The sequence below is a fragment of the Coffea arabica genome, chromosome 3c (genome assembly GCF_036785885.1).
Source record: "Coffea arabica cultivar ET-39 chromosome 3c, Coffea Arabica ET-39 HiFi, whole genome shotgun sequence".
In the NCBI taxonomy this organism is placed as follows: domain Eukaryota; kingdom Viridiplantae; phylum Streptophyta; class Magnoliopsida; order Gentianales; family Rubiaceae; genus Coffea; species Coffea arabica.
The window spans coordinates 40,580,116-40,593,355 of record NC_092314.1 but is presented as its reverse complement, the minus strand read 5'-3'; the positions used below and the strand labels follow the sequence as shown (position 1 = coordinate 40,593,355).

The following is a 13,240-nucleotide window of genomic DNA, read 5'->3' as shown; positions in this document are numbered from 1 at the left end:
ATTAAACTAGCAACAGTTAGAAATTAAGTCAACTGGCAACCAAAATCTCAACATTGAAAACCAAGGATCGGCGGGCCAATATGATCATAGACTCACATATTTTCCATATCCGTCTTTTTTCTTTTTTGTTTTCTCTTTTTTTTTTTAAAGAATAAATGCTTAGTCCCAAGTCATCCAAGTCCTTTGACGTGAACTCTGACATTTTTAGATGAAAAAACCCAGTTACTCAGCTTTTCACAGCTCCAGAACTACCTACTCATAGACATCGCCACTTTTAGACGCGAGAATCGACATTTGTGGTGAAGACTCCCGGCTACTGGGTGACGACACTAGCGGAGTATAGCCATATGCTATTCACACTAAAATACCAAAATACCAGACAATTAAAGATCATAGCCCACGTCATCTCCTAAACATGGAGAACTAAGGTCAACAGGGGGACCAATCCACACACACTGCCAGCAAATTATTTACATTGCCTAAGCAAGTTAGTCACAAATTGCACCAAGTCATTAAACTCAAAATATTCACCAGGACAACATGCTCTTACTTGCCACCAAAACTAAATTCATAGAGTAAACTACAACTAGCAATAGAAGAGTGAGTTGCTAAAATATTCACCAAGACACCAGCAGGCCAGGCAGAAAATTAAAGAAAGGCAGAAAATTGAAGAGATCCACTAGTCGAATCCAAATCCCCTCTCACCTAGGTCACACAGGAAAAACACCTAAACTAAAAACAAAGGAAAAACACCCAAAAATCGGAAACTGGAAATACTAGCACCCAAACTGACCCCCCCACACCTAAGCCTCACATTGCCCTCAATGTGATAATGTAACAGCAAAAGGAAGGATAAGGGCAACGGTACTTCCCTGAAGTGTCAGAATAGGGGCGGGTCGGGCGCGAACTGAGGAGTAAGTCCCGTATGTTGCATAAATGCTGCCAAATTCTGCGCCATGCTATGCAAGTTGATGCCAATATGGGTCCCGCGAGTCTCCAGTCTCTCAACTGTGTTCCGGAGTTGGAGCCAGTCGTCGGCCCCTGGGGTGGGAGAAGGCTGAGCGGAAGTAGACGGGCCGGGATCACTGCCATCCATGGAAGCTCGGGCAAAAGATGACCGAGGGAGAGCGCGTAGCGGTCCCGGGGGAACAACCTCCCATCCGTTGTCGCCCTCCCGAATCAAACCCATTTTCTCTAAACTCGGAATGTCCAAGGACTCCATGTGACAGGCTATATGCAAATCATGGTTAGAAATATCAAGTACATGCAAATTAACAGCCAAGTGAGTAATGTATGACCCAAGAATCAAGGGGCGCTTCTTTTTAGGCAAAATAGACTTGAACTGAGAAGCGAGCCAGCACCCAAGATTAACATTAATATTGTTATGCATGCACCAAATAAAAAAAAATTCGGGCTTAGACAGAATGCCTGAACTATCTCGCCTACCCGAGAAACTATAGGTCAAAAGACGGTGGATATAACGAGACGTCGGGTCCTTCAGATAAGAACCCTTAGATAGACGAGGGTCATAATTATCACGGTCTACGGACATCTCCTCCCAAATATGTCGATAGGGGGAGAAAAAGGGTTGGACGTAGTCACATGCACTCTCGGCATACTCACGAGACTCGGCATAGGCTGGATCAATAAAACCAAGTGCTAGATTAAAATCAGTAATGGAATGGTGGAACTCTTGACCCATTAATCTAAAACGGGTGACATTAGGAGTAGAAACTGTGTAACCCGTGGGGAGGTCAAACTCGAATGTAGCTTAGAACTCCCTAACCAATTTGACAAATGCCAGACAGTCAACAATATAAGTGTAGGGACGCCACCCAATAGCCTGGATCAACCGATCAAAGTCAACTCGAATATTTAAAAGGCCTAAGGTGGCGGCGTCCTGGTATCGGCAAGGTATAATGCGCCGTTCACAACAATCAGCATATCGCCGCTTGTCGGCGGCCTTGGTGAAGTTCAAATTACCCCCAAAATATGCAGGGTTAGAGATATGGATGCCTCGTTGCCTTCCAAGGCGAGCCCTCCTCCTAGAGGAAGAAGGGTCGTGCGAGGGGTCAGAGGCGGGAATAGAGTGCTGGGGTGGGGGAGGCTGTGAGTGTTTAGGTGTCCTAGACCTAGAGGAAGATCGAGGTCTCACCATTGTGACTAGCAGGCAACCCAAAAGCTATAAGAAAATGCCTCAACAAGACAGCAAATGCAATTGAGAATTATCGGTGGTTCCAATTGAGTCCAATACAGAAACAAAGCAGCCTAAAAGTGCGACAACTACTCCAAATACCCCAAGCAAGTCAGTAAGACGCAACCAATTAGCAATAAGCAATGGAAGTGTCACAGTAGCCGTCCAATGCACCAAACAAATGCAATAAACCCCAACCAAAGGCAGCTCAATAGACTACAGGCAGAAAATACCAAAGGAGACTCAATTGACACCAAAAACGACCCTAACAAATCAGCAAATAATGACAAAATGTACTCACCCCAAAAAGCCCAACAGATGTCACCAAATGGAAAGCCCACTACACAACTCAACTGGGAGCAAATATAAGCACAAGGGGTTGGGCTTTCAAGCAAACAGCTAACCAAATAGAAACAACAAAAGTAAACAAAATACCGCAACCAGTACCACTGGTGCACACAAGATGAATAAATTTTAAGCAAACCACTACCATCAGTACCACTGGTGCACACACAGGTAAGGATCAATTCAAATAGGCAGCCCAAAGCACTGATAAATCCGACAACACAAACAATACTAGAAATAGAAGAAATCAAAAGGGTAAACAATTTGCCAATAACTCTCAAAATGACCCCAAATGAGCAATTGACTCGCCGAACAAATTACAAGTGAGAAATCAAGCAAAGCACCTCCTGCGATTATCCCCCAAGGAACCCAAGAAATGGGCAACAATCCCCAGCAATTTAGAATCTAGAAGATGCTAACAAGGGTGCAAGAACAATACCTCCACTTGTCAATATTTGACAGGTGGTGTTGGCGCACTAAAGAGGTAGACGCGAGAGAGAGCAGCGAGCTGGAGGAAGGATCGCACTGTCGGCGGCCGCGAGCATCGCGTGAGGTGGCAACCGCTGGTAGTGCAACAGTGCTGATGGTCGCGCGAGAGAGGATCTGGCCATGGGCTGCGGCGGCGTGCGATGGAGGCCTGGAGGCACGACTTGGCCGCAAGCTGGTGGTGTTGCGCGGTAGAGCCTGGAGGCGGCGTGGAGCTACTGTGAACTTCGGGCAGCAGCGGCGAGCTTCAGGTGGCGGTGCGAGAAGGAAGTAGCCTCGGGCAGCGGGGTGGTGGTGGTGCTCGCGGTGTTGCGGGCAGTGGCTGCGAGGTGAAGTTTCAGGCGGCGGTGCGCGAGCTAGAGGAGGTGTATGGCGAGCTGATGGACGGCGAGGCAACGGAGGAGGAAGAAAAGCGGGAGGCAATATCCCTTTTTTTTCATATACATTTGAATAGTTCAATTTCTTAAATGACTTTGACTTCACAATTTGGAAAAGAATCTTGTATATCGTAGAATTCTTTTGTAAAATATTGACACGCAAAAGTAAGAAATAAACAAGTTTTGACCAATCTAGTGTACTAATATAAACAATTTTGAAAATTGTACGCTAGGTGTACAAATAATAATAGCATGTATGATAAAGAAAAGAAAAGGGAAGAAACTAAAAAGGAAATGACAGGGAAAAAGAAGAAACAAGAATGCTTAAGAATGAATGAGCAGATTTGTCCAAACATATATGAGGTTTTTGACTATTTCACTTGCCCTTTTCCAGGTTTTGAAAATTATGCTCACCTCTCTTGAGGTTTATTATCTTGTAATTTTAGCTTCAATCAATAATAAAAAAGTGATATTAGGAGAAAAAAGATAATATGATTTCACAATTGCCCCTAATATGCTAAATTGTTTAATTAATCCAATACAGTCCAAACATTAAAGAAAACACTAGATTTACTATTTATCATCAAGGATTAAATTACATATAGCATCAAAATAATATATCATTCGCTATATTTTGTTTAATATAAGATTCAAATTGCTCTTTTCAGATACAAACCCATTGTCAAATATAATCAATAATAAATAATCAAAAAAAAAATCTGTAACCAACAAAAAGCGAAATTTAATACCATAAATATTTCAGCAACTAACGTTAATATGTTGACAAAAATATTGATGATGTTAATGGTTGTTCTTTGTAATATTTTGGTTGCAAAATTTTTTGATTATTTATTGTTGATCATGTTTAACAATGGGTATGTAATTGAAAAGAGTAATTTGGATCTTGTATTAAGTGAAAACACTGAATGATATACTATTTTTTTTTATGTTATATGTGATTTGATCCCTAATAATAAATAGCAAATTTTAGTGTTTTTCTTTGATAAGTGGGTTGGTATTAAATTAATTAAACAATGTAGCAGATGAGGGTAACGATGAAATCATATTGTTTTCTCTCTCCTAATATCAATTTTAATTATTGATTGGGTTTAAATGTTACAAGATAATTAATCCCAAGATAGGTTAGTATAATTTTTAAAGCTTAAAGGGAAGCCAATGAAATAGTAAAAAATTTCAAGAGAGGTTTCTAAAATTATCCCTTTTTTTATATATTTCATTTGGGGTTTTACATAGTTCATTTTATTAGACAAAATACATGACATCTGCAGGGATTCCAAACTGCGAGTTTTAACTCAAAATCCATTACCATGAAATGTCCAAACAGCAACGGAAAAGCAATGGATTTCCGACCGAAAATCCATTTACAATAATTTATTCAACAGCTGGGGATAACATACTGCACTAGAACCATGCTCCATTTATTTATGTAACGGCTAGAACAATTTGCTAATTGTTCCCTTAGATGCTAGTAGCATTTTAGCTTGATTCAGCAGTTACCAATACACGTCTCCGTAAGCTGCCACACACAGATACAGCCAGCACAACATGGATTGCCTGTGCAGGATTCCCCGGCAGGTACACAGCTCCGTTCCTAACCATCATGAACTCCAACGCCAAGCATTTTTATAATCTGTCCTCCAATTGGCAGCATTTTACTTGGTGCAGTTTTGACACAATTGGCAGCATTTTACTTGATGCAGTTTTGACAGCATTGGTGGTTTCTGTAGCTTCCCCAGCTTCAACTTTCCCCAGCACCGCACCTGCAAAAGAAATTTAAAAAAAAAATCTTAGTAGGAAATTAGCTAGTAATGGATGGTAGTTGAGTTCTACTAGTAATTAATACTCTAATTGAATTTAAAGACAAACTAACAATTCAATTGGGTTAAATGCATTAAATCTCCATGAACTTTCACCTTAGTTGCACTTTACCCCCTAAACTTCTCTAATAGGCACTTTGCGTGCCACCCCTCCCCCCAGAAAAATTTTTGGACAAAAATGTCCTTGCAATAATTTTTTACTGTCTCGTGATACTATTTCCTTCCTTTCATATTAGATGATACGAAATAATTTGAATTCTATATGAAATATGCTTAGAGAGACTATTGTGTTAGTTATGATTTTATGTAAATGATAAAACAAAGTAAGTCTGATAGACTAACTAGATGCAAGGAGCACAAGAGCAAGGAAGAAAGACTGATTAAAAGCCATTTGGATTCCTATTATTTTGGCATTATCTAGAAAAATAGAAAAATCATTCAAAATACCCTTCATATTTTGTTAAATGAATTTTTTTGCCTATCACTTTTAAAATGTTAACTTTACCTCCTTTATAAATTCAAATTAATAAATTTTGGTACCAAATCAAGTTTTTGACAACTTTTGAGCCTGAAAATCACCATGTGGTCCACATACAGTTATTTTTTATATACAAAAAGGTCAGGTTCCATTTCTTCAATGGCACAAGTGAATATAGATTAGGTCAAATCCGCTTTTTTAAGAGAAAAAAATAAATATGATTTAGATCAAATCCTATTTTTAGGAACAAAAATGAATATGGATCCAGTCATTTATTTAATTATAAATGGGATATAACATTTTTGTCCCTAAAAAATGATCATGCATTGGACACGTGTTGGATTCAAGGTAAAACGTGGTAAAAAAATCTAAATTGCAACCAAATTTTATCGATTTAATTTTGTGAGGGACATAAATTTAGTATTTCAAAAGCGACGGGTGGAAAATTTTATTTGATGAGATGTGAGGGACATTTTGAACAATTTTCTCTTAGAAAATCTTTTGAAATATTTGTTGTATGTAATTTTTGAATCATCTTTTTATTTAACATACATCGCATCATAAAAGTTGTTATAGTAAAGAAAATTCCCAAAAAATGCAATCCCTCTAATCTACAAAACTATTGATTTGAAAAATTATACAAGTGTTCCGATTTGTATGGATTGGTGATTCTCAATTATGTGATAAAGATTGAATAGAAATCATGAAGACCCACCAGACCTTTGATTGGTATTTGGTTCTTGACTAAAAGAAGAAAAACAAAGAAAACTTTTGGAGACTTGCCTGCTGAGGACTGATTGGTGAATATGACTTGTGAGTAGTCTAGAATGTGTGCTAGTGGTGGACCTTTGGAGTTTGGATTCTATTCTTGTTTGGTATAGTAGGCTTTTACTCCTCGTTAACGTTGTTACTGCCTTCCACAAGCCAACCCCATTATCTACTATTCTACTGGTAGTGCTTTATTTGTCTCTTGTTCTGGTTTGGTTTATTTGACGGTCTGGCAATGGTGGTGCTGATTGTGGTCGTGCTGCTGGTTGAGTGGTACTATTCTCTTCTTCAAGTGAGTTGCTACAGATATCAAGTTAAATTTGGATCAGTAACAAGTTAAATTTGCTTGCTTAAGTCAATGTTAAATTAAAGTAGCATCACATTGATTTACTTGCGTAATTTGATGAATTATGACTAACTGAGAGGAACTGGATATTAGGCCATTATTGCATTAAGCTTTGTTTATGCTACTTTTAATTCTTAATCTCTAATAAGATGTTGAAACAATCAATCTTTGGACAAGTTGCCTAGCCAATTTGGAAGAGTTGCAACTCATTGAAATGTAGTTGAGGTAGGTTGCAGATGGTTGTGACAAAGGTTAATTGAAATTTGTCAAATTTAATGCGTTTTTAGTTGATCTCATTGTGTTATTTGTTTTTCATTTTTTTTACATATATATTTTTCTCAATAAGCTCATCTTGATAGGGCGTTGTTTGTTGACTTTGTTAAGTTTATTCACAGAAATTATTGCTACGTGATTTATTTTAGCCTCGTGACCTGCGTTATAAATTCCAATTTCTTCTACGCTTGCAATCGAAACCATTCTAGAGTGATAAAAAAAAATTTTAAAAAAATGCTAATGAAACCATATATTCAACTTCATAAACTCTCTTTTCCTCACATGTGTAATTTATCTTCGTAGGCAGATATTAACATGGCCTGCCAATTCACTCCTATCCCAATCAAGAAAACAGCAGCCTTTTTTTTTTTTAGTCTATTGTCTTAAGTGGATTTTATCCATTCAGATTTCTTCATAAAAGCAAATTAGCTTCCTGATAATGAAATGAAAAGGGTTATCTGCACACACCAATATCAAGACATATGCAAGTAATGTTGGAAACAAAACCAAAAGTGACAAAATATAATTAAAGATCTTTTTTTACACCAAAGAAATGTGTATATTTTTAATTCTGTGGCGTGATTCCTTTTTAAAATGTTTGAAGCCCAATGTTCCTATAATAGAGGAAGCCTAGGAAAGCATTTGACAGTATTGCCAAGCAGTTGTAGGTTTTGTAGGCCAAAATGGTGCAATGTAAGTCGAAATGACAGACTATTTGCACCACAACAAATTTAGCAGCCCATTCTGGCGTTCAAAATAATATGATCGGCCAAAGTTTAAATTCTTCAAATATCCAAATCCAAATTTTTTACAACTTTATATTTTTTTCTTGCGAGGATTTTGGTTAGTCTAACACTTGTATAAACTTTCCTTTCTCCATTCATACAATTAGGACGAAATCTATCCAAAATTACGTGTGTCAGGAAAAGACTGTTGAATTGTGGTGGACTCTAGTATCAAATTAATGGATTAAATCTTCTAATAATTGAGGCAAATAAATAGTTTTATTCCATTGAAGGTGTATATAATGACAATACTCATAAAATTAACTTATACTAGACGCCTAATAATTGAGTCTAGATCTTGAGAATATATGTTCTAATTTTATTAGAGTTTCACTCGACATATCTGCTCAAAGATTCACTTAATAATTGAGTTCATTTATTGCCTTTGGATCCTTGTTTCTGAGTTGATTTCATTGTTTATTCATTTTTCTAACCGGTTGTTGTCATATTATTAGAAGAAACTATTGCAACGTTATTCCTGTGAATCCCATACCCGGCCTATAAAATGCGAGTTCTACTTGTAATTCCCAACCAAAAAGCGAAAAAAAAATCCTAGAATTTCAAACAAAAAAATGGATTTGGCTAGAAATATTGTTGATCATACTGGTGAGCTTTTTCAAGCACAAGCTCACATATGGAACCATATATTCAACTTCATAAATTCTATGTCCGTCAAATGTGCAATTCAATTAGGCATTCCAGACGTTATTCACAAACATGGCCAGCCGATGACCCTTGATCAATTGATTGATGCTCTTCCCATCAAGAATGCAAAAGCCCCTTTCGTTTATCGTCTCATGCAGATTTTGATCCACTCAGGCTTCTTCATTGAAGCAAAGATTCCTGGAAATGAGAATGATAATCAAAAGGGTTATCTGCTTACTTCTGCTTCTGAACTCCTTTTAAAGAGTAACCCTTTTAGCATGACGCCGTTTTTACTAGCCATTCTCGATCCCACCTTGACTGATCCATGGCACCATCTCAGCCAGTGGTTTCAGAATAGTGATGAAACCCCGTTTTATACTTGCCATGGCAGCTCACTTTATGATCTTGCAAGCCATGAGCCGCGGCTTAATCAATTCTTTAACGAAGCAGTGGCTAGTGATACCCGGCTGGTTAGTAGCGTGGTGACCAAAGATTGTAAGCATGTTTTTGAGGGTTTGAATTCATTGGTAGATGTTGGAGGTGGAACTGGAACCTTTGCTAAGGCAATTGCTGATGCTTTCCCTCGCCTGAAATGCACTGTGCTTGATCTTCCTCATGTTGTTGATGGCTTGGAGAGTAGTGAGAACTTGGCCTATGTTGGAGGTAACATGTTTGAAGCCATTCCTCCTGCAGATGCTGTTTTAATGAAGGTATGAAATCGATGTTGCACGTTTTCTAGTTGACAAATTTTTTTTATAGTAGTGTTATTTAGATTTTTATCCTTATTGCCTGAGATCATAAGATTAAAATTCACCAATTATAAGAAGTGTCAATTTCAAAAGTAAGATTGAGTAGTAGAAATTGAGGTTATGCTTAATCCAAGAACTGCATCATGAAGAGGGGAAAAAAAAGAACAAAGTTTTAAACGTCAAATTGATTGCGTGTGTTTGGTACTATAAGAGAATAGTTTTGTTTTTGCTTTTTGACGCAAAAAGCTTTAAATGGGTTGTAATGTTTCTAACAAAAATTTTCTTTCATTGTGATATAATTTGCAATCAAGCAGTGGATATTGATTGATTGGAGCGATGATGAGTGTGTACAAATACTAAAAAAATGTAAAGAAGCAATTCCTAGCAAGGAAAAAGGAGGCAAAGTGATAATTGTTGAAATGTTCTGCAAAAGCCAGCAGAAAGGGGATGATGATCATGAGGCGATTGAGACCCAACTGTTCTTTGATATGGCAGCGATGGTTCTAGTCAAAGGAAGGCAAAGAAATGAGAAAGATTGGGCGAAACTTTTCACGGAGGCAGGCTTCAGTGACTATAAGATAACTGCAGTATTGGGCTTGAGATCTATCATTGAGGTTTATCATAATTAATTAATATGCTTTTTGAAAATGTTGTTTGTGCTAAAGAGTGATGAATCTTTAGTCAGGATGTTCAGAATAAGTTTTATGGCTTTGGAGTGTTTGTTTTACTCATTTATTGGCAATAGACAAATTGCCAAAGTCCAGTCTTGAAGCTGAACGTGGGCGGCTGATCAACTTGGTTCGTGCTTGTATCTTGAACCAGATTTACTCGCGAAGTTCACCAGATTTTCTGGCAATTGGGCATTGAATGAGAAGAGAAAAATTACAGCCGCTTGTAGGATCCTTACTAGTATAAATAAATGCCATTTCCTCAGTTGAAGGGCACCAAAGCTCAAGTGAAAGATAGGAAATGAACGAGTTCAATTGTTGAGTGAGTGTTTGAGCAGATATCTCAAGAGTGAGGCACTGATATATTAGAGCAACTATTCTCAAGAGTGAGGCTCAATTATTAGTGTCCAATATAAATATATTTTGTGTGTTGTTATTAAATATATTTTGAGTGTAATAAAATTGTTCGTTTGCCTCCTTTATATAAAGGATTTAATCCATTGATTTGGTATTAAACCCCACCACAATCCAACACTGGAATGTGTCCAAATCCCAGCCTGGAATACACAGCAAGCACATTATGTATAAATGGTGTGGAGTTGAGGTAGCTAACGACAATAACTGTTTCCAACATTGTTGAAGTTGAAGTAGATGCATCGCTTCCACTTTAAATTCAGCCATTACAGCTGAATGTAAGTTGAAGGAAGAACGGATAAACAAAATGTAAGTTTAAAAGATTTTCAGTTCTTAACTTGCCTAAGTTGTACAACACTTTCTAAACAAAATGTAACTCAATGTAAATTACTTATTCAATTTTGAAACAATGGCATTGTATCTAATTAATATTCGTGTAGATCCATATATGTTTGTAATTTCAAAGTTATGTGACTTGCTTTTGGCTGCACATTATCAAAATTTGCCTTGTTGAGAAAATCTTTCCCATACATCATTTGGGACGGTGGCACCTGACAACCGTCCCAACCCATTCTCCACAAATACACCTTTCTGGATCTTGCAAATATATTAGTCAACAAAAAGAGTACGCATTATTTACTAAATTGAATTGTTATAGCCACTCATGGCCCCAGTTACTAATCATCATGCCTATCCATTCGTATGGACCTTATACGCTCTTTAACTATAAGATTGGATGCCTACCTGTTATACCCAAAGAGGAAAACAAAATCGACAGCGAAAAGATGGACTTGGGTAGAAATGGTGATGCTAATAAGCTACTTCAAGCTCAAGCTCACATATGGAATCACATATTCAACTTCATAAACTCCATTTCCCTCAAATGTGCAATTCAACTCGGCATACCAGACATTAATCACAAGCATGTTAAGCCAATGAGTCTCGATGAACTCACCGATGCTCTTCCAATTGGCAATGCAAAAGCCCCCTTTGTCTATCGTCTGATGAGGATTCTAATCCACTCAGGCTTCTTCATCGAGGCAAAAGTTAGCCAGCACGATGAAGAGGAAGGTTATATGCTCACTACTTCTTCTAAACTTTTATTAAAAGATGAGCCTTTTAGCGTGACACCATGCTTGATCCTACCTTGATGGATCCATGGTACCACCTTAGCCAGTGGTTGCAAAACAACAGTGATGTGAATCCCTTCAAGACTTGTCACGGCAAGGTAGTGTGGGAGCTTGCAGGCCAGGATCTGAGGCTTAATAATTTTTTTAATGAAGGAATGGCTAGCGATTCTAGGCTAGTTGGCAGTATTCTGATCAGGGATTGCAAGGATGTTCTTTCAATGTTGAATTCTTTGGTGGATGTTGCAGGTGGAACTGGAACTTTGGCTACGGAAATTGCTGATGCTTTTCCTGACTTGAAATGTATTGTTCTCGATCTTCGTCATGTGGTTGACGGCTTGGTAGCGAATAACAAGAGTTTAGCCTTTGTTGGAGGAAGTATGTTTGTAGCTATTCCTCCTGCAGATGATGTTACAATGAAGGTAAGATCACCTTTCCAAGAAGATGCAACAGATCCATATTCACCTTTTTGTTGTTAAAAGGCAGCTTAGTATTGATTCTAAACACATCTATATATGCTGCTGATTCATTACAACCATGTCTTTTTGATGTGGTATTCTTGACTAATTTGAATTCTTTGTGATATGAATGTTAATTTAAACAGTGGATATTGCACGATTGGAATGATGAGGAATGTGTACAAATGCTTAGGAAATGCAAAGAAGCAATTCCTAGCAAGGAAAATGGAGGGAAGGTGATAATCATAGACATGGTACTGAATGACCAGCAAAAGGGAGCTGATGATCATGAGGCAATTGAAAGTCAACTTTTCTTTGATATGCTGATGATGGTGCTTGTCACGGGGAAACAAAGAAATGAGAGAGAGTGGGCAAAACTCTTTTCTGAGGCAGGATTCAATGACTATAAGATAACTCTAGTACTAGGCAGGATTCATTGAGGTTTATTATTAGGAGTAGCGGATAATTTTTTTGGACTATTTTTGTTAGACATATGTAAGAAGTCAACATGTTTATCTTTTCTTCTTTTACGATTGTAATCTTTTGTGGCATTTTCTTTTCATTTTCAATAAATCAATATTTTTTTGGGAGGTGAAAATAGCCATGCGAGAATTTTCTGCAGAGCTATTCTGTCGGGCAGACCTGTAAGTCACTTTCCAAGCACAATCTTGAGTATTTATTTCTTTTCAAGGCCCGTCGCAGGGAGAGAATTTGAGGAATCATTCGCTAACCCCAAGAGACAGACTACAGGGCAGATAACTTAGCCCAAAAACGAGACCCAACATGTAGCTCATTGTGCGTAGGGATGCAATTGAGCTTTATCAAGTCGAACACTCTAGTATTTAAATTTATTTAATTATTTTAATGATTTCAAATTTTTGTTTAAGTTTGATTTGTTTATTTGTCCTATCGAACTTGAACGAGTTTAACAGGTTGTCAATGCCTGTACAATAATAAAAATAAACCTAATTGCCAATTAAAGTAATCAAAACCCGATTCCAATTACTGGAGCAGGGACTCTAGGTGTACAATGGGTTACTTGATTCACCCTGCTCCCGAAGAGTTTGCTTAACCGATATACCCGATGGAATGACTTTTACACAAATAATTATTAATTTGTAAACAGGGCAAGTAGGGTCATATCCTCAGGGACTGGGGATATTTGTCTCTTTTGAAATCCAAAGTAACACGAGGGGGTGTTTTTGTATAAAAGATGACAATTAAAACAATTCAACTAAAAATGAAATAGCCAACTAAAAATTAAATGACTATTCACTAAAATCAAAGTA

General features: G+C 37.6%; 1 protein-coding gene and 1 pseudogene across 1 annotated transcript; both read left to right on the top strand.

Moving 5' to 3' along the window:
- The first annotated feature begins 8,425 nt into the window (after positions 1-8,425).
- On the top strand, positions 8,426-10,468 carry LOC140037732 (trans-resveratrol di-O-methyltransferase-like). Its single transcript, XM_072082734.1, has 2 exons — positions 8,426-9,245; positions 9,599-10,468. The coding sequence occupies exons 1-2, from the start codon at positions 8,463-8,465 to the stop codon at positions 9,911-9,913; spliced, it is 1,098 nt and encodes a 365-aa protein (XP_071938835.1). The 5' UTR covers positions 8,426-8,462; the 3' UTR covers positions 9,914-10,468.
- Positions 10,469-11,151: 683 nt separating this feature from the next.
- LOC140037979 (trans-resveratrol di-O-methyltransferase-like) lies at positions 11,152-12,391 on the top strand (annotated as a pseudogene).
- The last annotated feature ends 849 nt before the right edge of the window (positions 12,392-13,240 follow it).

Bases quoted from the DNA above. Each gene is read 5' to 3' on its own strand.
- LOC140037732 (XM_072082734.1), top strand. From the start codon at position 8,463: ATGGATTTGGCTAGAAATATTGTTGATCATACTGGTGAGCTTTTTCAA. The intron at 9,246-9,598 runs GTATGAAATCGA...GCAATCAAGCAG, and splicing joins CAGATGCTGTTTTAATGAAG to TGGATATTGATTGATTGGAG.